We start from the raw sequence: 26,213 nt of genomic DNA on the forward strand, positions 1-26,213 counted from the left end.
GTTAATAGGATTCTTAGTGTTACACAAAACATTTAATTAGAAGTATTTTTGGATATGTTTGGCTTTACAACCAACAACTTTACAAGCAAGCCTTGGGTTCGACTGTTGCCGTCTCAGAAGTGACCACATGTGGACGAGGGATGTAACAATCCAATGTTCCAATATCATTGATGCAAAATAAAAATGTTGATCCATATCTTTAGCTTTAATTTGTGCTTTTATTTTGAAATTCCCAATTTACTCAACAGGTTAGGAATAGTCACTGTTGGCGTTATGTTCTGATTGTGTTAAATGGGAGTATGATACCATCTCATATCCTTTGAAGAACCCTGATGTTAAGTCGCATCCTGGAAGATTTTGTGATTTCATCAAGTATATACATATTGTATTGTTGTCAAATAATCAGTGTAATAATGTATGTATTGTATTGTATGTATGTATAGTATGTTATTTACACTCCTTACGGACAGGTCAGGGTGAAAGCGACCTGTCAATCACAGGTAGCTTTGTTCATATTTAAGATTATGCAGAATGTTTAGCCGATTGGAGGCAGATGTGTGGGTGTAGAAGTCGAGTGACATTGAGACTGAAATTGCAGACTTGTTTTCAACCACAATCAGGATCTTTTCCCAGTTTTACTCAAGTGTAACTTAATTACAGTTTATGACCTTAATCAGTATTATCAGGATCGTTACCAAACCCAGGAGTGTGTTTTGGCAGAGCACTGAAGCCAGAAGTCTAACAGTTAAAAAAAGAATCTAAGTCAATGTAGAAGCAGAGATAGTCACTTTTTAATCCCATAATTCTTCTTCCTTTGAAAACCTGGAGCCTACATTACCCACAGTGCAACTCTACCGACTGACAGTTTGGTCAGAGATCTGTTTACTTCTTAAGCCTGCCTCTATATAAGCCTACTATATTTGTCTTTATACACAGTCGTAGTCTTCGGGCCTAACCGACACAGACTGTAAAGATGTGAGTGGAGGAAATATGTGAGACTAAACATAAACACAGCCTCCTTTAGTGCAGAAGAGTAATCGGGAAATCATGACACGATGGAGTCAAAGCTGAAATGTTGACAGTTAGGTCAAAATTTTGAGAACAAAGTTGATCTTGAAGTTAAAGATACAATCTTGAATATTGGTCCCAATATAACCAGACATCTCCAGTTGGCTCCCTTTATAATGGTTGTAACCAATGACTGTATATATAGATGGACAACGCGTCTCCATCTGCTCCCATTGTACATAATTGATGCCAAAATAGCCCCTGTGATAGGCGCTGCCATCTTGCGATGGTGAAGTCATTTGGAGCCAGAGTCTGCGCAGTAGAGATTGTTGAGTGAAGCGGCTGTAGCCACTTCCGCTAACCCAAACACACACTTAACTTAACAGCAAGGATATCGCAAGCTGGCGTGTTTAACAGCAGGACAGCTTCTTGTGTTGGTCTGAGGTTAACGTTCACAGGTATGGAAACTTCAATGACTGTAGTGATTGTTTTAGTTACGTTTCCACTCACGGATCGTCCTCCGCTCTGCTCACCCGGAACTGATCTGCTGCAGGAGCCTAATTTGTCAGCAGAGCTGTCAATCATCATTTTGACAGCATCAAATAACTAATTAAAAATCAACTTGTCAGAAAAATGAACATATGGACGTAAATCAGCATGATAATAACTAGTTATAATGACAGAAACCATGTTTGAGAAAAATGTATTGGGCGTGTATTTTGATTTTATAGTTTGACTCATGTCCCATCTGTTAACATGGAGGAGGCGGGCTTTATGACCTATACTGCAGCCAGTCAGCAGGGGGCGCTTTTAGGGAGCTGTCATGTCGTCCATCTTTTTATACAGTCTATGGTTGTAACTCTTGATTTTCCTCGCTGACGGTCGCTTTCCTTTTCAGACTGTTTGCTTCATCTGAGCGTCGAGTTTGTTTCTTTTTCTTTGGATTTTCACTTATTGTTGAAGTTGTATCTGTAGTCATCCATCTTTTCTTTTGTTCAGCCATAGTAGATTTTTATATCCTCGCAATGCTTAAAAAAACCAGAAGTGCAGCCGCTTAGCTCCGCCTACCCTCTCTGGCAGACCAACCTGATGGCTGATGGAAAACGTGTCACTAACTGGGCGCCGCTTGGGATGTTTTCTGCACGTCGCCACAGATAGGCAAAGGCTTTCATCAGTGGGCCATAGGCTCAATTAACATTGTGTTACCTCAGTTACCTGAGCTCAAACTGGAACCAGTCTCACTTCTCCTGGGTCTTTAAAAGTATAAAAACAGTCAAAATGTTGAGAATAAAGTTAACCCTCGTGTTGTCTTATGGGTCAAAAATGACCACCATGTTTAACAGAGAAAATCCCCTTTTTGAGTGACCCAAACATTTGAAATAGCGAAACACTGTCTTTGTTTATATTTCCATGTGAGCTGTACACCAACAGGACACAACGATCATCATTTTTGACCCGGCAGTTCTAAGAGCATTTAAACGTCCCATGAGAAGCACGCCTGCAGGTTAATACTGTCTCTTGCTCTCACACAAACGTACACACACGCACACACGACAAATTGACATTGTGTGTGCTACTGATTGAACTGAGACAAAAGTAAAACATCGTAGTGCAGGTACATCTTGTCCCCTCCTTGACCCCACTCGTGTTCAGGGTTCAAAGAGTTATCAGGTAAAATAAACTACATTTCTTCACAGCATTGTTTACCAATGGAGAATACCATCAAAGTGGTGTCATGTGCTATAAAAGTGGAGCTCATGAGAGTACATCCAGTTCCCTCTTTGCTAAAGCCATGGCTACACATTTCAATGTCACACAGGTCTGAGAGCGGATTGATTTTTTTCTTGTTGAGACTTTTTAGTTGTTTTCATTTGCAGATGTATGAGAAGATATCACCCAGAAGAAAATGTTCATGTTGTCAGTGTTTCCTACAAAATGCAGTTGAAAGTATTTTCCGCACGTCTGCTTCCCTTAGGAAATCTATTTGTACAGAATAATCATCACAACTTAAACAATAACAGTCACAATGATAATTATTACAATTAAGCTGTACCTTAGTAAATACAAGACTTATGTCTGGTGTGTTGGACTAAAAAGAGTTCATTTATGAAATACATGCTTTCTGCCCTGCAAAGAGGGAAAAACCAGATATTCACAAAGTCTGTGACAAATGAAAAGTTGTTTCTTCATTTAAAATTGATTTTTGGTTTAAACTTCAATTAGGCAGCTTTATTTTAGGGGTTTAGTCAAGGTGGGTCATTTTTGACCTGAAGGACCAGGGGTGTATACAAAAAATAAGGACAACACAACACGAGGGTTAAAACAAGAGAATAAAGTGGAAATGTTTGCGCTCGTGGTGGATTCATGTTGTGTCTCTGTAAATTATAACAAAGGGTACGGTCTAGACCTGCTCTGTTTGTAAAGTGTCCTGAGATAAAAAAAAACAAAAACAAAACTAGATTTTTAAAAATTAATTTAGCATTTTGAGAATAAAGTAAAAATGTCGAGAATAAAGTCGAAAAACAATATCAAGATAAAAGTCAACTCCTCAGGTCCATCAGATATCTGATATCTATCCATTATATCACGGTATCATCATGCCTCACACATTAATGTGACGGAACTCTTTGAAGTGTACCAGGTTAAAGTGGAGCAACATTTAACTCATTTATATTCTGAGTAATTTGACCTGACATTGAAGAGTTCACTTTATTCTCGACATTTCAACTTTAATCTCAACAGGCCAAAAAAAAAAGTGGCCCTAATACTCCATCGTAACTTTCAAGAGCTATACGATTTTTATTTTTTCTGCATTTTTCCAACTTTATTCTGGAAGTTTCAACATTACTGTCAACATTTCAACTTGATTCTAAAATGCAAAAAAAGGAAAAAATAAATAAATCTTTAAATCCTCAAATTTCCTCTCCATCTCATTGTTCTTCTTGTGCCTGCTCCTAACACTCTTCTACTTCCACTTCTTTCTCTTTATAGACAAACAAGGCTTTAGTCAGTGACATCATCGTTAAAAAGGAAATATGCTGAGGCACAAACTTAAAATGTTGTCATTGAACATAATCACAGGTTGACAGATATTTAATATCAATCTTCTGTTTGACAACATGGTTGCTTGAAAGGATGAACACGATCAGCTCCATTATTAAAGTGGCTGTGATCAATAGTTTCATATTAACAAGTGAAAACAAAGGAAAAACAACTGTAAAGCAGACTGACTCAATAGGGACTAGCTGGTGAGCATAGTGGAGCATTAAGCCGATAAGAGTCAGATATCTTCCTCAGGAGAAGGTGGGGACCAAATACAGAGCTAAAAGAGAGAGAATAATGACTACATGTAACTTAGAAGGTGGAGATCAAGTGGCAACCTCCAGAGCCAGGCGAGGCCTCTTGAGTGACAGGTGGGAGCTGCTAGCTGTCTGCTAGGTGTCAACTCAGCTAATTCAGTCACAGAACGTAACCTCTGGGCCGTGTTTGTGCTGTTGGAAAACAAGTTTGGAAAAATCAGAAAAAATGGAGGCGTCCTGAGGATCAGGACCTGGTCTGTGAGTGAAATTATTCTTTTATTTAGAAGCTGATTTACACATTAAAGGGCTTTTCAAAGGAGCAGTACACACTCACACACTGAACAGTAGTAGTGTTGTAGTGGAGTGTCTCACCTGGCTGACTGCAGCAGGTTAAACACAGTCTGTCAGCTGAGTCCTGTGAAGCCACATTTCCCTGCAAAACCAACCTGCTGTGTATTTGACCTTCGGATGAATAACTCAATTTAGATTTTTTGACTAACTTCTGATTTGAAATCGATTCAGGAGACGAAACAGTATTTTTCTCTGATATTGTGTCACAAGGACTACAGGATCCTTGCAGCACTTAGAGGGGAGTTGTAGTACTTTTAAAACTGGGCTTTAATTTGATATATTTTGGGAACGATTTTGGGAATGATGAATAGGTACAAAAAGATCTGGAACTGCTTCAGTAGATGTCTTCAGACAGCAGCTGAGACACAGCTATGGTTGTTGCAACATAATACTTGAGGGCAAATGGATCTGATCCAACCACCAGACTCCACTGACAAAAACACTAATTTTAACTTGCACAACAAGGGGGGTTGCTGGTCTGCTGCTGCCAGCAAGTTTGTTTGTGTTATCGTGTGTTCCACAAATACTGAGCTGGTTCTGAACTAACCACTAAAACACTAAGTCACAATAACACAAACTAACTAACTGATCGTCGCAGCGATGGACCAGCAACTCCTTTGTCCTGTGAGGTAAAATTGCTGTTTTTGTCAATGGAGTCTGGAGGCTTTGAGAAAGCGATGTACCAGCTGTTTCTTGTTTCAAACAAAAGGCCTCTTTTCTAGTAATCCTTTCTCTAATGCTGCAAGACATCTTGAATAACAAACTCAGTTTGTCAGTGGCAAAAAGCAAAACAAACTATGTAAAAATAAGAGCACAGGTTTAAAATGACAATAACTCCCCTTTAATAACTGAAGAAATCCACATTAGAGAAGGCACAGATGAACCCTTTTCTGCTCCAATGGTAGCTTTAATAGACCAGGATACAATGCAGTCACTATAGACAGAAAGAGGTGAAGGCCACTGCAAGTAAATGAAAATACCACCTGAAGCAGAAGTAGATCAGGGAAGCTGTTACAAAGTGGGCAGAGAGGAAATTATGACAGCTGCTGATGATAACGTTGTTGTGTCCTGCTCAGCTGAGCTTCAGGTCAGCCACTGAGTCAGACACCTCTGTGTTGACCTGAGCAGCGATGCTGGCAGGTGTTACGTTCAGGTGGATGTCGTACTGCTGGTCCAGCCCCAGGTAGCTGTCACTCATCAGGTACAGAGTGTAGATACACCTGAAAACAGAAGGTGGATGGATCAGCAGCGAGAACAGGAGCATGGATACACAGGGCTGACAGACAAATGTACTGGATCTTATCAGGCCTAAATTATCCCACTGTTGATGTATGATTAGACATCCATTAGTTTTTAAATTCATCTAAAGCCCACAGTGTTCTTCAGACACCACATGTGACTGCTAATCTTCCAGCTGTGCCGTAAAAAGCTAGTTAGCCTAGCAGTTAGCAGGATGAAAGTCAATGGCAAACCGGTCTTGTAGCTGCTCCAGTAATCTCTGACATGAACTAATCTGCACTTTCTGTTGGTTTTAATTATCTGAATGTACCGAGTCAGAGGGCTTGTGTATTACAGCCTGAAATATCTTCTTCCTCTCCGCCACAGAGCTTCCTTTTCACTCAAAAACTCCTGCATCACATCCATGAGCTGCACCATTTCACTGAGTGACATTTTCCTTCATTAGCATGAACACACACACTCACACACTGTATTTATTTGGAATAAATCCCACACACACCCTCCTGCTTCCTCTTAAACTCACTAGGGCACTAAATGTGGATTCATCCACCGCTGAAAATAGACCCTGACAAAAATGATTTCCTCCTGTTTGTGTAAGGTTTGCTAAAAACTACTGTGGTGAGCTGCGACAGAAATGAGCTGTTTTTATAGATTTCCTTTGCTGAATGAATGAACGAGTTCAGGACTGACAGGCGCAAACAGAGCAGGGACGACAGGAAGTGAAGAGACAGACTGAAACATTGTTTTGGTGTCTGTAAGTGATTTGATCATTTTCATAGTCCTGTTTTAGATAACTCTAAAATGAGCGTAAAACTGAAATGTTTACGTTTGATATGAAAATGTTCTATGAGGTTTAACTTTTTGTGTTTTTCTTAAAACGTTTGACATTGATTTGGGCTCTTGGGTAATTGGGTACAAAGTGGAAAATGTTTTTGTGTGTTGGGAGAATTGCTGTCACTGGCCATGACTATCATTGTATTTAAGGCTGGTTATCCCTGTACTAATGCTAGTTACATTTCAGCCCCTAATTAGCCCAGCCCAGTCTGTCAGGCTCATAGTGCTGCAGCCTTTGCATGAAAGCAAACTAATTCAAATCATCACAGATGTTTATGTTCATAAAAAGTATTTTGTCATTTTTTTGAAACTATTTATCTGAGGTTTGTTTTCATATCGTTTAAAGATAGCCTAGATAACCCACTCTGTACAACTGTTTGTTGTTTCCTTCCTTAGGGCCCGATCAGACAGAGCGCGTTTTGCAGGCGTAAAACGCGATGCGCACCGCACTGCCTTTTTGTGAAAGTAAACACCCGATCAGACAGAGCGCGTTTTAGCAGGTGGGGGCAGCTTTTTTTTACTGTTGTTAAGGCAACCACCGAATCATTAGCTGTCATTAACCTAACTGTTACATTGTAAACTGACAGAAGGCTCGCCTCTCCTTTCATCCGATTGGACAATGAGAAAAAACGCCCATGACGTCGGGCGCTTTTCTGCTTTGAGTTGAACTTTTTTCAACTCGAGACGCTTGGAGCGTTTCCTCAAAAACGCGAGGTGCACAGAGCGGAAAAAAGCGAGGCACTCTGCAAAGCAAAAGCAGCGAGCAAAAAGCCTCTCATTGAAAACAATGACAAAAAAGCCCCCAGCTGCTAAAACGCGTCCTGTCTGATCAGGCCCTTAGTGTGTTTAAATGCTCTTCGTATACATATATGCACTCTAACTTTTAAACCCATTTTATTGTCAAATCAGTGTAAATTTCGTTAACAAAAATCATGATGATAAATGTTCGTCAACAACCTTTTTTCCACGATGAAGACGAGACGTTGACGAGCTAAAAATAGATCTTTCATAATAAAAACTCTTACGACACGTATGTTTTGTTTTCCTTAACGAGATGAGACGGCATTAAAATGTTAGTCTGTCGGACATTTAAAATCCATGATATTTCCCCCTAATCAGTCTGTAAAAATACAAGTACAACACAATAATAATAATACAGTACAACACAATTGGGAGAGGGGCGTCTGCATATCCCCCTGAATCTAACCCAGCCATACAGGAAAGGACGTCCCAAAGCAGCAGCTTGAAAACAAGTGCTGTACTATGAAGCAAGTTCAACGAAGCAAGTTGAACATACTCAGGCTTTCTTTGGGTAAGCCCCAGTGAGAGGTAACAGGTATCATGAAGGTGGTTATGAACTTTCTCTGTTAACTCAGGCTTTCTGCTTCAGGCTCTGAGCGCGCTCACAGAAAAAGGGCCGTTTTATGCATCACACAAAAAGGCGCGATCATCGTCTGCCTGCCTCAGTCAGACTGTTTACATGAGAAGCAATGATGAATATATAAAAGTTACAGTAAAAACACTGCTGCTGCAAGTAAGGCAAGAAAGGAATGTAGAGTATGAGCTACTGTAACGGCACGGCTTTGTTCCGTGTCTTTACATGCGTAACGGCCTCTAATCCAAAGTGTCTGTCAGGTTAATGATGCACACCTGTGACCAACCTGCTGAGTGTTTCCTCTCACTCACTGTGTATAAAGTCTGAGGGGAACGCCTGTGTTTCTGTTCAGCTGCTTACCGTCCAGTCTTCTCCGGTGTGTAGAAGGCCACAGACACAGCTGTTTGGTTTCGTACGTAGCCGACCCGTTTCACAGCCAGCAGCTCCCTGCGGTCCATCTCCCCCACCACCAGGAACCAGCCTTCATCCTTGGACTTGGGGAACCTGGGAGCCTGGGCCTTACTGTCCTGCTTCCTCTGAAATAACACACACACACACACTCTTACACACTGAGTATGTCAAGCTTATTTGAGTATGAGATCTCAGGGAAGGAGTTCTAACATTATATACTTTATAAATACCTGAGGATGGAATTAAACAGAGCTCTGTGATTTCCTGCGAGACAAAACATTAGAGCTGATACAGCAATCCAATAAAAACTGGGTTTGTACCGTTTTGTGCTATATCAGAGAGTCGTTATGCAGTGATGTTAGTTAAATGTCTTCATATTCAGCATTTGTTTCGAACTTGATGAGGGGCATACAGGGACAGTTGATCCTGGAAGAGTCCAAAAATGATTTACAAACAGCGCCAAGCTGCATCTACACTGATGTTTCTGAGCTACAGTTCAAAGCAGTCTGGGGTTCTTTTTTTTGAACCAGTCTCCCCAACTTTACAAAAGCTCAATACTAAATCACCAGAGCACCCCTTTAAGTGTCTGCAACATCAGAGGATCAGTATTTCTCCGACACATGTGCATCTGCAGCCAACATGCAAAGCATCCGAAGAACAACGTTTCACAAGATAAAGTGCAAACTGCAGCTTTAACAGGATGAGGTGTTAGCCACCATAGCCTTGGCTCACAGAGTCCACCCATGAGTTAAAAAGAGACTGCAGAAGAAAGGAGCAAAAATGGAAAAAAACTGGTCTACAAGTATTTTATGATATCTGGAAAGAAGCATTACAAAACTATCAAAAGGCAGTTAAAGATGCAAGAGTCTCGTTTTATTCCAACCTGATTTTAGCCAATCATTCTAACCCCAGAATCTGTTTTGAAACACGCTGTGGTCCAACCTCTTTTAAAGAAACCCAACCTCGATCCCGGTGATTTTAACAACTTTAGGCCAATTTCTAAACTTCCATTTTTATCAAAAGTCTTAGAAAAAGTGGTTTCAGCCCAAATTGATCTTTTATGTCTTTTAACAAGCTCTTTGTTAAATTTCAATCTGGTTTTAGAGCTCAACACAGTACAGAAACGGCCCTCCTCAAGGTAACCAACGACCTACTTTTAGCAGCAGACGGGGGGAGGGCACAATTTCAAGACTTAAGTGCTGCACCGTGGATCATGCCATTTTAATTGATCGCCTTAAAAGTTCGGTTGACATCAGAGACACTGCACTTAGTTGGTTTTATTCTTACCTTTTAGAACGAACATTTGTGGTAACCATAGGTAACTACTCCTCCTCTACCACTAAAATTACCTGTGGTGTACCGCAAGGTAAAAATTTTTTTAAAAAGATTTTATTTTCAATTTACATGCTTCCTCGTGGCCACAATGTCTCCTTTCATTGCTATGCAGACGACACCCAGATATACCTTCCACTGAGACCCGGGGACCCTAGGAGCCTAGCTGCTGTCAAAGATTGTCTCAGTGACATCAACTGCTGGATGGCTGAGAACTTTCTCCAATTAAATAACTCAAAAGCAGAAATAATACTAATCAATCCACATAACTCCACCCTCCATATAGACAGGGGCCTATGCGCCCTGTCTACTAATGTAAAACCTACTGCCAGAAACCTTGGCGTAATATTCAACTGCGACCTAACCTTTGACCCACATATAAAGAGAGTTGTACAGTCCTGCTTCCATCAGTTACGCACCATCTCAGAAACTAAAGCAATAATTACCCAACCGGACCTTAAAAAAGTAATCCATGCACTCATCTTCTCCAGATTAGACTACTGCAACTCCCTGCTCAGGGATCAGCCAGAAATCCCTCTCTCGCCTCCAACTAGTCCAGAATGCAGCAGCTCGGCTTCTTACTGGTTTAAACAGACGACATCACATCACCCCGTCCTGGCTTCTCTGTATTGGCTTCCAGTTACTTTTAGAATTGATTTTAAGATTTTACTACTTTTACATCTTGTCTTTTTGGAAGAAGTTAAGTTTCTTTCCTAATTTACAGGTTGCTGTGGTAACAACTTGTCAATAAGAGATTGAGATTGAGGCCATAAACACATTATTATAGCGTGTACTGGGGGAATAATTCAAATGAGACGTAGTGTCACTTCCTTTGGCAGCTGGAGGTCAGCTTGACCGTTGGAGTTGCCCCCTGCTGGCCAGTAGAAAGCATACAGGTTAAAGGAGCTTCAGCATTAGCTAATAGCCCATTTTCCACGTTCCCTCCATGGCCTTACGTCTTGGCCCTACCCCTCTCTCTTCTGTGCGCTGCCTTGTGTCTTCATGTGGCAGACTTCAGACTGCGAACTGTATATAAGAAGTGGACATAGCCTTTGGCTTTAAGAATGAAGCTGCTCTCTAACTGTGTCTGTCTGCTGTTTGCGCTGAGCAGGTAGTGATGAGACCGATGTAAATATAAATAAAATGCCTATAATATACAGCAATACCTATAACGTACCATAATATCGTGTATCCCTAGCTTCAGTTAAGTACAAAAATAAGTGAGCACAGTTTTAAGGTAACAATGAGCTTTAAGTATTTGCTGTGTAACTAACTTTATAAAGTTAAGTGTTGATGTTGGGCATACTGACCCTCTGCTGGCCCAGGTTGATGCGTCTCAGTGACACCTGCAGGACGTACTCCTGGTCGGCGTGGACGTCAAGCCAGCTGCTCTCCTCCCTCAGGTTAGCTCCCGCTGCAGGGAGGCGACGCTCCATCTGCTCCTGGCTCTCATCCCACCAGCCCTTCACTCTCATCCCAACCTCCAGCACCGGGAGATGACTCACGAAGGACCAGGCCTGACGAAAGTGGAGATGGTTTTTAAGAGAGGACAGATTGGTGGAATTGAGGGGTGAGATTGCCATTCATCTCATATGTATAATACCCTTTTAACATATGAGATAGTGAGAGTTTGATTGGATGTTTAAGGCAAATCCACACTAATGTTTCTGTCAAGGGAGACTTTCAGGGATGCTGCTGACCCCGTTCCATCTCTGACTTTTTGAGACTTTTGGAAATGATGATGCAGGCAGAGGATGAAGCAATAATGAGACAATGATGAAGCAATAAAGAGGTTTAAGTGGAGGTCTTTGTAGGATGGACAGATCCTTCAGCGGGTGTACAGTAAGTCGTAGGTGCCTCTTAAGTGTTTTTTATGGAGGATTTAATTTGGTTTAATGCAAAAGCCCCACCATGAAGAAGACATTAAGAGAGAAAGGCACAGAGAGGGGCAGAAAAAAGAAAAGGAAGAGTGTGTGTGTGTGTGTGTGTGTGTGTGTGTGTGTGTGTGTGCGTGTGTGTGTGTGTGTGTAGTGTATTGATGGCTGGGAGGAGAAAAGCCTCTCTGATTCACCCGGCGAAAGCTATTTATGTGAGGATTACTCTCCCTGAGCGAGTCAGACAGGAACGCTGCTGCACATCTAATTATTTAATTAGAGAGGCCGCCACACTGTGGGGGGGGTGGGGGCAGCGGGGGAGTAAAGGTGGGGAAGGAGGAAAGCGGGAACACTGATTGGGTGAAGCCACAGGGCCTGCCGTCGTGCCCGGACACTCTCATTACTGCTGCAATTAGCACTTAAATTGGAGCCGTAAACCCCATCAATGGAGATATAATTGGGGATCCTGGAGGTATCTGGGTGCACAGTGTTAAGACTGCTCGCGTCACCTCACTGATAATGGTGTGTGTGTGTGTCTGTGTGTGTGTGTGTGTGTGTGTGTGTGTGTGTGTGTGATCTGCATGCACTAAATATGAGAATAGTCCTATTATGAGGATCATTTTTATAAAATGAACAGTATTCAAGTGCTTCTATTTATCCTGTTATTTAGCTTATTAAACAACCAACAGTCTCCAAAGTGCATATTTAACTGATGTTCATGGACTCATTTTCCCAGCATGCTCTTACCTGCGCAATCTGACTTGATTGAAACTCTTGGCCGAGGATAGAAGCGAAAACACTTTCCTTTCCCCTGCAGGCAGCAATCAGCTCGGGAAGTCCTTCAATTGGCCGGTTGAAGCCTGCGTCGCTCCTCCCCTTCCTGTTTGCCCATTTCCTGTGGAAAGGTTGGAAAAGGAGGGAGGGGAGAGACTGATGGTCATGAAGCAGCATCACCCCAAATCCCTCCCCATGATTCCTGTTGTTTTCAGATCCTGTGGAGCTGTGTCATCTGTCTCTTCCATTTTTATTGAGTTTGCACAAAACTATTCGACACTGTAGGATGCAGATCTGGAAACCATGTGGTGTGTGCATGGAGAAACTACTCCTGTTGGCCCCCGAGCATAAACTAAATAAGTCCTTTATGTGTGCTTCATGTGCGCTCCTGCATCTTTGTTTACACCTGAGCTCTGGGACTGTAATACAGTCATGTCACCACTGTTTCTATTACTACAGAGATTCACTGGAGATCAGAGAATCAAAGAAAGAGGCTGAGCTAAATGTAGCGTCAGCTCAGGCTACATTTCTGTTGGAGAGGACACTTATGCTGATGATTCAGCTCCTTGAATAAACCTCATGAACGATGGACACTGAAGGGTCATTTGGTTTTGCAAATTAACAGCTGAATAAAATTGTATTCTGTTCTTCGCTGCTCTGAGTACAACAGCTAAAAATGTAACTTGGTATCTTGCAGTTGTATGCTCAACGCACCAACGCACCAACCAGTCAAGTTGCATTTTGCATCAGTCAAGTTGCACATTATAATATCCTAAGCATAGCTGGGAGAACCAGGAGGCAAATAAACCATCTACTAGACACAAATGATTTGACAGGTATTACAGGGTCACCTGTGCTGAAGTGTTTACCTGAACAGATAGAGGTCCTGTTGTTCTACATGAGGCAGCGTCAGCAGCGAGGAGTCGTGCAGCCAGCGGCCCTGGATGATCATCTGCACCAGGTTACAGATACTGATGGCTGTCACAAGCCAACCTTCATTTGCAGCCACATCCAGCATGGCCTGAGGAGAAGCGAAGAAGGAGGGGTAATAATCAAGATATACCAGCGTTATTTAAGGACATCTCACACCGAGCATCGTGGTCTAGCAGAGTTTTAACTGAGCGTTTTTTTGATCCCCACTTTTGGTGCTGACTCAGTTCCAATCGAGTGTCATTCCCAGGCAGCTGTGGCTCAGTGCTAGAGTCGTCAGGTTGGGGATTTCGATCCCTGACGGCTACAGTCGCATGTTGAAATGTCCTTGGGCAAGGCACTGAACCCCAAATAGATCTTGATAGGAGATTGGCATAGTAGCTTTTGCCATCAGTGTGTCAATGTGAGTATGATGTGATGATGATGATGTGATGGTAAATGTGACATCTAGTGGAAGACTAGAAAAGCATTATGTAAGTACAGTCCATTTCCCAGGCTATATTTCTAAAGCTTCGAGCTGGGGTTAGGTTTTGGATTGGTTAATAAATTAATTTGATGAATTTGATGATTGTAACAATCCGACGGTCCAGACACGTCATGTGTTACAATTAGAAGGCTGAAGAAACAAAGTGTAGCCAATGACAGGTGAGCTCACAACCCCAGATTGTGCAACACAGCTGATATGATTCCTTCCTCTGTTTTGAACACAGTTTCCTCAAAGGTCAGCACTGGCAACATGTCTGGAGTTGTATTAACAATACACTTTCATTCACTATTCAGTGCTCGGTTACTTCAGGAAGCTGTAAACAAATATTCCTTTGCCTGCCATCAGAAAATAGATGTTGCTGCAGCCGCACAGATTAAGTGACTGACACATCAAACACATCTCAGTTAGTGTGATGTCCTCCTCCACTTTCGAAGTAATTACTCTGAGGACAGCACCTTAACGAGAGTTTAATATAAGTCAGCAAATGGTGAATCATCTTGACAGCAGAGTTCATGCACAAGATCTGTGACATTTACTGAAATACCACTTAGAACATTTAGAGCATTAAAGCTTCTTTAAAGTTCAGTCATGAGCACAACAAGAAAACTTACAGGGGAATTATTTATAATAGTATTTTAAACTTCATGGGGGTCTAAATGACTGATGAGTGCAAACATGTTCTCTATTACTACTGCGGATTACTTGAGCTGGCAGCAGCGAAACGTGTTGTAATGGCTAAAGGTAATCTTTGAGGGCTAATGCACCCGATCAAAGTCTGTCCACTAAAAGTTCTTGTGTTTTAAGAGCGAGAGTTAAATGCTTTTTTAGAACAACCACTACATCATTAATATCCCTAAATCTCTTTAAGACTCCAGAGACAAAAACAGCAGTCTGACCCTGCAGAACACGGGAGCTGCTGGTCTACCGCTGCCCCGACTAACTCTTCATACCAAAAACAAATCATCCGATTACGTTGCAGCCATCACAGCCTGAGTCACAGCGATCAGCAGAGGCAACCTGCTGGAGCAGTTCAACAACTTTTTGTACCTGTTAGTGACTTAGGGAGCAATCACATCTGACAGCTTTGGTTCGTTTGGACAGGTGAGAATATGCATTCGAACTGATGCGGACCAAACCACCGGACCATGGTCCGCCAGAAAAGACAAGACTCGTCGTTTCCAAATGAACCACGGTTCCGGTTCGATTCAGGAGAGGACATAATCGGACTTAAAGTAGGACCTAATACAGGAATCAAACCAAAACACGATGCATTGTGGGTCGTTAACGGATGTTGACACAGCCATGCAGCCAGATGAGTAGAGGCAGACAAGAGGGGCTCTAATAGAAATATGGGCAGAACAAACAATTTCACAAGTGTGCTGTTCAGTGTGAAACTAAAGGAGAATGGAACTGATTGATCTGTGGAACAATGTCGGTTAAAAATCAAAAAACTCTGACAACATTAAAGTCAGTCATTCTCTCTCTTCTTGTTCTCTCTCTTTGTTTACTTGAGGGAGTTTTCCCACATGAAAATTCTTTTACCGCTGGTAATAGCTGTTGTGTGAACACAAACCAAACTCAAGACAAAATGCAACATTGTAAAAGCACCCTTAAGCACCAAAACCGATAAGTTAAAGTTAATAAAATAAACTAACAACATGCGTGCAATGTAGGAAATAAAGTGTGCCTAAGAGACTGAATGAAGGCCAGCTGGTTTCGTTTTTATTATCTGATTAATCAGTGAGATTTGGAGCCTAGAAACTTTTGGCTGCAGAGGTTAATTTAAGAAATGAAGGAAGATAAAAATAAAAGATAGACGATAAGAAGCAACACTAAGACCAAACAAACATATACATATAACATAGAACCCTGTGATTTTCTTTGCAACCCTCTGTGAGGAACACATCTGCTCTCTAACAAACTTCATTCATCTCAAAGTCGTTTCCTGAGAGTAACTATGACTGAAAACGACTCTGAGTGTAGCAGACGAGGCCTAGCAAAGGTAATCAAAATGCTAATGAACTACAAATTAGGAGTGATTTACATTTCACAGTAACTGCTTGAGCAAATTGATGACAAAATATAGCTCGAGTTACAGCAGTGCCCGGGTCCAACTGCAACAGGCTTATTTGATGAGAATCACAGCATGTTCCCTCACATCAAAGGAGCTGGGACCTTTGAGGGGATACGTGGGTTTTAATACCTCTGATAATATAGAAATAACCATTTAAACCTAAACTTTGTCATGGTTTTTCTTTGGTCCACTCTCCACCTGTGACTCGACCTGAAACACAAGTTGGACTCGGTCTGAACTTATCTTATGGACTGGTCCCGCTGTATTGCCAGGTTCATGTGTCAATACAACTTCAGTTGCTTGTTGCTTTGTGTCATGAGCTTTTTGAGACATGATTACAGAGATGAACTGTAAAGTGAAGGAGAAATGATATAAAGTGTTGCTTTTGTTTGCTCTATTTGACCGTGTCTGCTTGTTAGCTGGTTGGGCGTCACGTTGCTATGATTGTTGGTGTTGTTCTGACCTCGGGTCCATTTCAGACTGGGACTGACTGTCCTCAGGTCTCTGGGATTTTGGTTTTTCAATTCAATTCAATTTTATTGTCTTTAATGATCTAAAGGTTAAAAAAAAATGATGCCAAAGAATCAAAGTGCATGAACAAATATTTGGACAATATACAGAAACAGAAGTATTAGCACTACCACAGTATTAAATAAGGGCAATGTATTTGGCTCTGTATATGGTCGCCGATTCAACTGCTGAGCCAAACCGGCGCCCCTCACCAGACATTTTTATCAGCCATGTATGATTTGGCTGCTGACATTCAGAACAAAGAAACTGCAATAAGAATATAAAAATAATTCTGATTATGATTCCCATTGAGGAAGTCATATTTGGTCGGACCCATCTTGAATTCATTGTTAACACATTGAAATAACACAACAAGTAGAACCACATTAAGCCAGCTTGGAGAACTATTTTGACTGAGTGGAGCTTACAAGTTCTTGGCTGGCGAATGTGTTAGCGATTAGCTTGCCAGCTACAGTAGTTAAGTAGTGTACTAACTAGGGATGGGCAATGGTTGATCAATGATCGATTATTGGATGTGAATAATTTAGTCGATCACGTGGAATCTAATTGATCTGATGTTGGTATCAAAAGCCACAGAGTTGCCCTTTCATACAAGTCGGGCTGTTCCCTCTCTCCCATACCTGGAGCAGCGCTTCCACACATGCTGTAACACACACACAGACACACACACACACACACAGGTCCGCTCGCACGTCCCTTCTGTTAAATATGGATCTTTTTATTCTGTTTAAAAAGTTTTTAAGAGCAGCTGTGTCGTGTCGGTCTCATTAGTCGGGTTTGACCGTTTTGACACGTAACGTCTTTCACTACGAGCCTTCTTCACGCACGGCTCACCTGCTGCTGTGAAAACGAGATCACGGGTGAAAGCTTTGGGGGGGAAGGTACAGCGCACGATGAATGTCATCAGATCAGACACATACAGAGAGAAACAGAAGGGGGCGGGGCAGGACGAGCCGCTGTGTGCAGAGAAAATAACTGAAGAAGCAAGGTGAGAAGATTAAAGTAGTTTTGTGAACAAACTAACATATGGTGGAGAAGAATGAAGCACGGCTATAACGGTATTAAGATGTACTTTCTTTAAACATTGTGACGTATTGTTCGCTGCGATTTTTTTATTGTCTTTGTGTTTAAGATAATCTTTTATTGATCCCCTGAGGAGAGATTCGGGAGGTTGAGGCTGTGAAAACGTGAACATAAAGATTTGATTAAGAAAAGCACATTCAGTGTTTTCTCTCATTGGCAAAAAAAAGTACATAAAACGATAACGATTAATCAATTAATTGATCGTTAACGTTATCGATGGTCGAGTTAAGGAATTTCTTACGCCAATCCCTAGTACTAACAACCACAAACAGAAGAAACAAATAAAATGTGTCGTTCCCCCCAAAGAAAGACTGAGGACACCAGCTGCTGAGTGCAACATCCCTCCGTCAACCAGCTGCAATCATAGCACAAGCACTTTATTACTTATTTAATGTGATATAAAACTGTTCTTTTATTATCACTGAGCCATTTTTAGTGTGTTTGTTTGTCTAAATATTGCTGAGTTTCGGCTACTGTCAAAGAGCTGCTAAACAGCCTGTTGTTGTTTTTATAACAGCGACTAATTAAGATCTGTTTGTCTCTCTGTCTATCTTAGAATTTAAAAAGGGGTAAACTGTGAAGAATCTGAACCTGCTAATTAAAATGTTGTTCATATATTGTCTGTCAGACTTTATGAGAACTGTTAAACTACAAATTTACATTCATTCAATAAAAAGCACCATAAAGGACGTAAAGCAGAACCATCTCAGTAAACGGTAGCAGCAGGACGCCAGAGAAGTAACCACATCCATGAGCCATGGAATATTTCACTACCAGACACACAGCATGGAAAATCACAAGCACATGTACACACACACACGTCCTGAGCTGTGGACAATGGCTTACAGACGTGTAGACATGGTGCTAACTTCTAACAATACGTACAAAGAAGCTGAATAAAGATCACACCTCAGATGCAGATTAACATGCATTGATCCTTAGTCACGACGTTTGTTATCAATGTTACTGACTCTAATAACTTAGCCAGGTGTGATATAGTCTGTATTCTCCACTAACTGTCCACATGAACAAGCAGCAGCAGAGCCCTCCTGGCTGCCAGACAGAGAGCGAGCCGGGTGTTAGATCTAACCTGAGCGTCGTGTTATTTATGAGACGCACCAGTTCAACTACAAATCACCAACTAATGTTTAACATTCCCCTTATTCTCTGCTTCATCTGCAGCGGGGCAGCGCTTCCAAAGATGTGCTCTCTTTTTATGTTCTGTTCGTTATTCAAATACCATTTTTAAGTTAGATCATTTCTACAATTATAAGATTTAAAACTCATCTTATCGTCAGAATCACTGAAATAACAAGTATGGCCCACTTACTTTTAATACTCAAAGATTCACAACTGATGTTTTTAAGATGAATCTAATGTTATAATAAACATGAATGTTTCACTGGGAGAATCAGACTAGTGACACCTGAGTGCAAGAATCACTGTTGTGGTTCGTTAAACTGCAAAAACAACAAATTTCCCATTTGACAGTTTCCCCTATCAGCTGTTGTTTTCGATGCAGTTGGATCAAGTATTTGTGCTGTAATAAATTCCTCTATTCTGTCAGGGTGTGTGCCAGCTGCCTTTAAACATGCTGTAGTTCAGACTCTTATCAAGTCATACTTCACAGATAGGTGTTTCTCAGTGCATCTAGGTGGATATTCCTCACTTACTTGTGGGGTCCTGCAAGGCTCCATTTTGGGCCTTATCCTCTTCTTATTGTATTTGTTACCCTTGGGTTAAATTATTAAAAACCACAATATTCCTTTTGATTTATTTGCTGATGACACCAGATCTATCTGCCTGTAAATGTAAAGATTTGTTCTAAACGCTGCAGCATGTCTGCTAACTGGGAGAAACCAGCCTGACAGCATTACACCAATTTTGGCCTCTCTTCACCGGCTTCCTGTTTAAGATTTTACTGACTGTTTTTAAGGTTTTAAACGGTATGGCACCTTCTTATCTCGTTGATCTCCTGCAATACTACACTCCAGTTACATAACATGAGTTGTTTTTAAATGTGCTTTATAAATACATTTGATTTGACTTGACTTGACGACACACTGTATATAGGTTTTATTTATTGGTTTATTGGCTTTATGCCATGATCTGGGTGAATACTCTATTTTGATTGGCTGCAGGCTGTTCATCGTTCTAAAATAGTCTCTGTTCTTTTTTTTTCTTGCATAAGAACCTTAGCGTTGGTATTGATTTCTACAGGTATTATTCAAACCCTCAGATGATATCAGGGTAAAGGGTATATGGCTTGTAAAAACTTTACATTTAGATTTTAAACACATGAAAACATAAATTAACCGTCTCTTTTAAGCAGGATAATGCCCTTCAGTGTGTCAATATTCAGGAATTAATGGGCATGATGTGGATGCACAGTGCGAGGACGGTTCTGGCCTTCACTTTCCATTAATGCCTGACCATGGACACCTCAAAGGGCCGAGTCAAGTTGGTCATGGAGTTCATGGTAATTAATTAATGCTGAGAAAATCTGCTGCCAGCGAAGTTTGTCATTTCAATCAGCTTGAGTTACGTTCAGCTGGTTAAAGCTCAGATCTGCTCCAGGAATGTTTATGTACAACACAAAACACAATAAAATATTAATCATTTCATTGCATTCTCAAATTTTCACACAGCAGTTACACTTCCTCTTACGTGTTGAGCCGATCACTTCAGTTTAAGGCTATTTTCCTCTGATGCTCTTCACAAGTACCAGAAGACAAAGGAAGTAAATACACTTCATTTAATACATCCATTAGCTACTGTTAGACAACAGCTAGCGTTAGCATTTAACAAATTCCTAGCTAATATCATCAGAGCCTGATGTCAGAGGAAAATGGCCGCAGTGGGAACATGGTGAATCACTCAGTTCAGGGTAGATAAAATGTTTTGGCCAGGTCATATTGACAGCTTCCAGCCCAACAACAACAACAACTCAAAACCAGCCCAATTCAATAAAAACAGCCCAAATCATAACCTTGCCAGCAACCCGTGTAAAACAGTAAAACCATCACATCAGCCAAAAAAAGTGCAGTTAGACAACCAAATACACTAATTGCGAAATGCGAAACCACAATAAAGTGATCAAATACTTGAACGTATTTAAACACTATAGCATTATGGAGGAATGAAACTGGCAAAATCAAACAAATGCCAAGAAAATGACGTCAAAGTAAATTGGTCCTCCTTTAGTGGGGGCGGCTGTGGCTCAGCGGTAGAGTCGGTCGTCTTTCAAACGGAAGTGTCCATGGGCAAGACACTGATCCCCAAATTGCTCCCAGTAGCATAGCCAATGGGTATGAATGTGATAACTGATGGACAGTTGGTAGCAGCCTCTGCCATCAGTGTATGAATGTGTGTGAATGGGTGAATGTGACATGTAGTGTAAAAGCAGCTTTAAGGGGGCGCTGGTTTAGCTCAGTCGGTAGAGCAGGCGCCCCATATACAGAGGCTACAGTCCTCGTCGCACTGATCACAGGTTCGACTCCCGGTCTGCCGATCATTTGTGCATGTCAGCCCCCACGCTCTACTCCCCACATTTCCTGTCTCTCTTCAGCTTTCCTATCGAATAAAGGCAAAAAGCCAAAAAAATAATCTTAAAAAAAAAAAAAGCAGCTTTGAGGTCGCAAAGACTAGAAAAGCGCTATTGAAGTACAGTCCATTTACCATTTAGTCATACAACAGAATACAACTCATGTCAATCAAATGGGTAAACAATGAGTGAGTGGAAACAACAAAATCTTTGTTTTTGACCATAAAATGACAGCTTCTTTGGTGTTCTAAACCCTGCCAAATGTTGACAGAAGCAGCCCCAAATTTATCTACCAGCCCAAAGCTATTTTCCTCAGCCCAAGGTGATCAAAAGAAGCCCGCTGACGAAAGAGTGGGGGTTGACGTGCAGGGGGAACACTGGTTGTGGCCCTGCTTAAAGGAAGAATCATCAGATCCTGTATCAGCACAGTCATTCCCCATATGACTCTCCATGGTGTGGCCAAAGTATGTCAAAACACACCACTCAAAAAACGGCAGGATTTGCAACCTACTATCTGAAATCTGTCAACAGGTAAAAAATAGTTTTCAACTCATGTTAAAGAGATAAGACCACAGTAATGTGAACCTACCTGACAGATTCGGATGGCGTTGTCCAGCACTGTCTTGGTATCGGTGTTGTAGTCGCTGCACGGCAGCTGGGCGTGGCTGAAGTGGGCCTGAAGCAGCAGGTGGGTCTTGGTGTGGGCGCTGTCAAAGGAGTGGGGGTTGACCTGCAGGGGGAGCTGCTGAGCCAGCTGGCTGTTCAGCTGGTCCTCGTTGTGTCTGACGGGCAGCTCTGCGTACTCCTCTGCATCCTGGGAGACAGAGATCAAAAGTGAAACAGGAAGTCTGAAGCTTGCTGCGATGAGACCTTTTTAATCCGATCATCTGAACTCTAACAGCTGCATTGAACTCCAGGCTGCTCTGTTTCTGTTTTCTGGCTCTAAAAGCAGCTGTTACCCTTCCCCCAAAAGTGTGCGGGGCAATCTTTTTACCACATCTGATAAGTAAAAATCCTGCACCCCTGCTTATAAAAATCTACGGATTGGTGTGATAATATCATATCTTTCATTTAATATGTTCAGGAATACTGAGAAACATGAAATGACAGAGACACAGTGAAATGCACTGGGTCAGAGGGTTCGTAAAGTGACGGTGATGGTCCATCACTCTCCTCTCCTGGCTAGTTTGTGGTTGTTATACAGAGGCATGCGTGGACACGCCTGGCTCCTCTCCTCTAATTCACTCCAGTTCAACTCTAGCTAATGTAGTCCCATCAACAGGCCACGCTGGAGGCATTTGTCACAGCTCCTCCCTGGCCCTGACTGTTAAGGCTCCATCCATCACTGACCAAAGCCAGTGTTTCAAACACTAAGACCTGAAAAAGGACCTGAGTGGGGCGGGGGCCTGGATGAGAGATAGTTACAGGAATCATCTCTGAATGATTTACCTCTCAGTGCTGTTGTGTCTGCATATGGATGTGCTGGTGAGAACACTATAGATCTTTAAGCAGTCATCATATCCAACGACACACTGCCTCACACTCTGACAGTCACATTTACAGAGACAGAGGTGAGAGAGAGAGAGTCATGAGACAGGCAGGAGCTTTGAAGTAGTAAATGTAGAGAGAGAAAGAGTGGAGCTATGAAAAAGAAAAGGGATGGAGGTATCAAAACTGAGACCTATACCCCTTTCCCACCAAAAGTAGCGTGTTGACGCCAGTGAAGTATACTCCTGCTGGTCTCTTTTCTGCTGTGTCACAAACGTGCCCGAAACAGGGTTAGTAAACAGTGAAGATGTTACGGTGGTTAGGTCTTTATTGTATCTATTACTCTTTCAGTCCATTTATCAAACTCAGCTGCAACAAATTTGGAACGATGTTCGAGCGCTGCTCGGACGGAGACGGAATTTATAGCTGAGATGACAAAGAATCGCAGAATATACCGACGGAGCATAGCATCGCGCCGGAGAGGGGGCGGGGATTAACGTGTCGACACGAGTTTTGTGTTCCCATCAATGCCGATTGGAGCAGAGGCGATAATTACCCGGGTCTGCTGCAGAGTCATGTGACCTGGGTCTGAATGCCGATGATAGTGGGTTTTTTGACAAGTGAGATAGCGGCTAAACTGTGGGGGTCAGGCCCACAGTACATTTTTAACGGATGAATGATGGATGGATGGATGGATGGATAATTTATTGTCAGACCAAGTCTGAAATTTGTCTTGCATTGTCTTCTCAAAGTGTCTGACAACATTAGAGAAAGGATGCCTACAGAGATAGACCTTTTCGTTCAGGTAATACTTCCTATTTAAAACCAGAAACCACCTGTACATCGCTTTCTTCAAACCCACCAGACTTGGTTGACAAAAAACAGTGTTGTTTAACTTGCAGAACACAGGAGTTGTTTGTCTTCTGCTGCCTCGATCACTTACTGCTGGTGTTGGTGTACGTCTTTGAATTTGAAATACATAGAAAAAAATAATCACCCAAGAAGGGGGTAACCATTCGCCCTACACCTAGTTTTGAAATGCCCTCAGCTGGGAAGTGGCCCTTTAGCACGGAGCAACTAAAGGTAATGATTTAAATCTTGACCTAAGAAGTGACATTACTGCTTGTTGAATGTTATAACTGTACTGTCATTCACAAATTGTCATTTAAATGAAGTTTTTTGGCGATGCCTGATACATTAATCCATTAAAATATATTTTGCATCTATATTAAACTAAGATTTTCTGTTGATTTTGAAATGTTAGCATGTTTATTAGCGACAATAGGGGCTTCTGTCCCTAAACTGGTAGCCATGTTTCCTGTTAGGATCTGAAAACCATTCCCAAATCCAGCATTCATGTTATGCACAACAGGATTCACTGAGGTGCCTCTTCGCTCATTCAACACAGCAGTTGTTTTTTGTGTCACCAATATGTTGAGCTTCTTGTTTGATGCGGTTAGATCTTAGCAGGGGCAAATAGAGCAGAAAAGAAAACAGAAACAACAGACAGGCTGAGCGGTAAAGCAGTGCTAAGAGAGAAAAACAAATGTGTAGGGAGGGGGTGGGAGGTGGTGCTGCAGCGAGGTGTGGGTGTTGCTCATTAATGGCCACGCTGCAGCAATTAGGGGGAAGAGGAGAAGCATGCCGGTGCTTTGTAGCTAACAGAGGGGGAGTGGACGGGGCGGCGGGGTGACCGGCCTATTGTATCGCAGCTTGTCGAGGAGGGAGGCAGTCGGGCATGCTTTGGTCTGCTTCCAACTGCATGTGAGTGATGTTGCCTGTGTCAGAGTAGCCTCCTCTCCATATGTCAGCATCATTATCAAAGTCAGGTTCAACCACCAACTCCAATGAATGGACTTACAGCCATATGTTAAAAATGTAACGTCTGAAAATGAGCTCATTACGATCTAAACAAATGTAAAAGATACCAATGAGGTTTGAAATCAGACCATTTAACAGCCATGACTGACATGCTGTCTTCACAAATCTGCAGTCTTCGAACCAGATGACAGGAAATATCATATTTGTTATACCGTTGACAAAATACCATGTGCAGAACCAAACCAACAATAAATGTAATCCTATTAAAGCCAATCTGCTTCCAGAGACGCTAACGAGAGTCCCGACAGGACAGGGGATATATCTGTATATGGGAAGTATTTGAAAGAAAGCAATAACTTCAAGTTAAAAAGCATTAGTAGGACTCCAATAATTAGGAGAGGTTGCACCACGATCATGTACAGAAGGGACCAGAGAAAGCTGTGTATCTGCAGAACATGTGATAGGTAAGTGATTGAGGGTAGATTGAGGGGTGATTGTTCACTTATGAATCATGGATGGCGTAGTTCTCTATTCAGACAGATGCAAAGAATAAATAAACCAGACTTATTAAAATTCCCTCCAGGTGTCGCTGAGATCGTGTTCAGGAGAATCTCATGAAGGTGAGGCCACAGTGACCTTTGACCGCAGAAATTAAATAAAAAAATCAAATAAGTTGATGTTTGTTCCAAATTTGACGGTTTTCCCGCCAGGTGTTCCAGATAAATCACCTTCATAAGAATGGGATAAACACACGGACAATCAGAAAACAAAATGCGTCTGGCCACAGCTGTCATTGGGGAAGATCCATAAAAAACAAACCTTTCCCGGCGGTGGTAGGCAAACTTCCACGTTCTTCGTGGTTAAATTATTGCTTTTGTCAGCAGACACTGCACGTACTTGGTCAGGAATAGTGCTGAGGTTTAAAAATATGGAACTCATGCATTAGCACAGGCATTGAGACAGATGAGAAGGGAATATATGTGGCATTAATTCCAACAGTACAGCAGTACATTAAGGCATATGGGGGGAATTCACTAAGAATGAATTGTGGCCGCTGATAGCACCATGAATTCTGCATCATTTGCACCTATCTGCTCCGTCTCAAGGTCCCATTCACAAAGAAAACTGCACTGATGATATTCAGACGCAAACACGCCCATACAGTTTAGCAGATGCGTGCAGTTTGCTTTTGTTTACTGACGGAGCTCAACTCCATCCACAGATCGATGATGAGCAGAGAGAGGAGCAGGGAACTCTGTAACAGTTTATTGTAAAGTCCAAACTCGACAGGTGTTTACTGGTTTCTCAGTCAGTAACGCCGCTGCATTTCTTGAGCGGGCCCGCAACAGTATCTTATCCAGATATGATAATCCCCGTCCTGCGTAACGGCTCCAGACTGTCTCCACAAAGTGTGCCTTCACAAACTCTGACAGCTCTTTGAATACTACGCCGCAGTTACCACCAGCTCTCTATAGACGTAATATTTTCACTCTTATTGCGGGGTGCTGTTAGCGCTGGCATTTGGACGCTTTTTGTTGGACAAATTTGCCCTGAATGTCTGCATACTGACTCATTTAAGTACTCGCAAACAGCGCCGGAGCACAGAGACGCTGTTGAGAGTAAGTAAGAGTCTTTTTTTGTCATTTGCACAGGTCTCGCAAAAGCAGCGCAATCCTTCAGTGAATCAGGCCCTAAGACAAAATATTGCCTTTTTTTGTACATTGCCCAATTTTTCACTAATTTATTCAATCTGTTTTA

The 26,213-nt window shown here is 41.9% G+C and overlaps 1 protein-coding gene across 1 annotated transcript in view; it reads right to left on the minus strand.

Moving 5' to 3' along the window:
* Window positions 1–4,262: 4,262 nt before the first annotated feature.
* Window positions 4,263–26,213, minus strand: part of ascc3 (activating signal cointegrator 1 complex subunit 3) — a 161,421-nt gene continuing 139,470 nt past the window's right edge. Inside the window, exons 37-42 of the mRNA XM_069656234.1 lie at window positions 21,736–21,960; window positions 13,367–13,518; window positions 12,471–12,618; window positions 11,160–11,366; window positions 8,467–8,642; window positions 4,263–5,878 (exon numbers count right to left, since the gene is read on the minus strand). Of these exons, the coding sequence (XP_069512335.1) occupies window positions 5,731–5,878; window positions 8,467–8,642; window positions 11,160–11,366; window positions 12,471–12,618; window positions 13,367–13,518; window positions 21,736–21,960 (1,056 nt within the window). The 3' untranslated portion in view covers window positions 4,263–5,730. The remainder of the gene's footprint in view (window positions 5,879–8,466; window positions 8,643–11,159; window positions 11,367–12,470; window positions 12,619–13,366; window positions 13,519–21,735; window positions 21,961–26,213) is intronic.

The sequence above is a fragment of the Semicossyphus pulcher genome, unplaced genomic scaffold, assembly GCF_022749685.1.
Source record: "Semicossyphus pulcher isolate SPU_LCO1_2020_fin unplaced genomic scaffold, fSemPul1.0.p SCAF_9, whole genome shotgun sequence".
Lineage (NCBI taxonomy): Eukaryota > Metazoa > Chordata > Actinopteri > Labriformes > Labridae > Semicossyphus > Semicossyphus pulcher.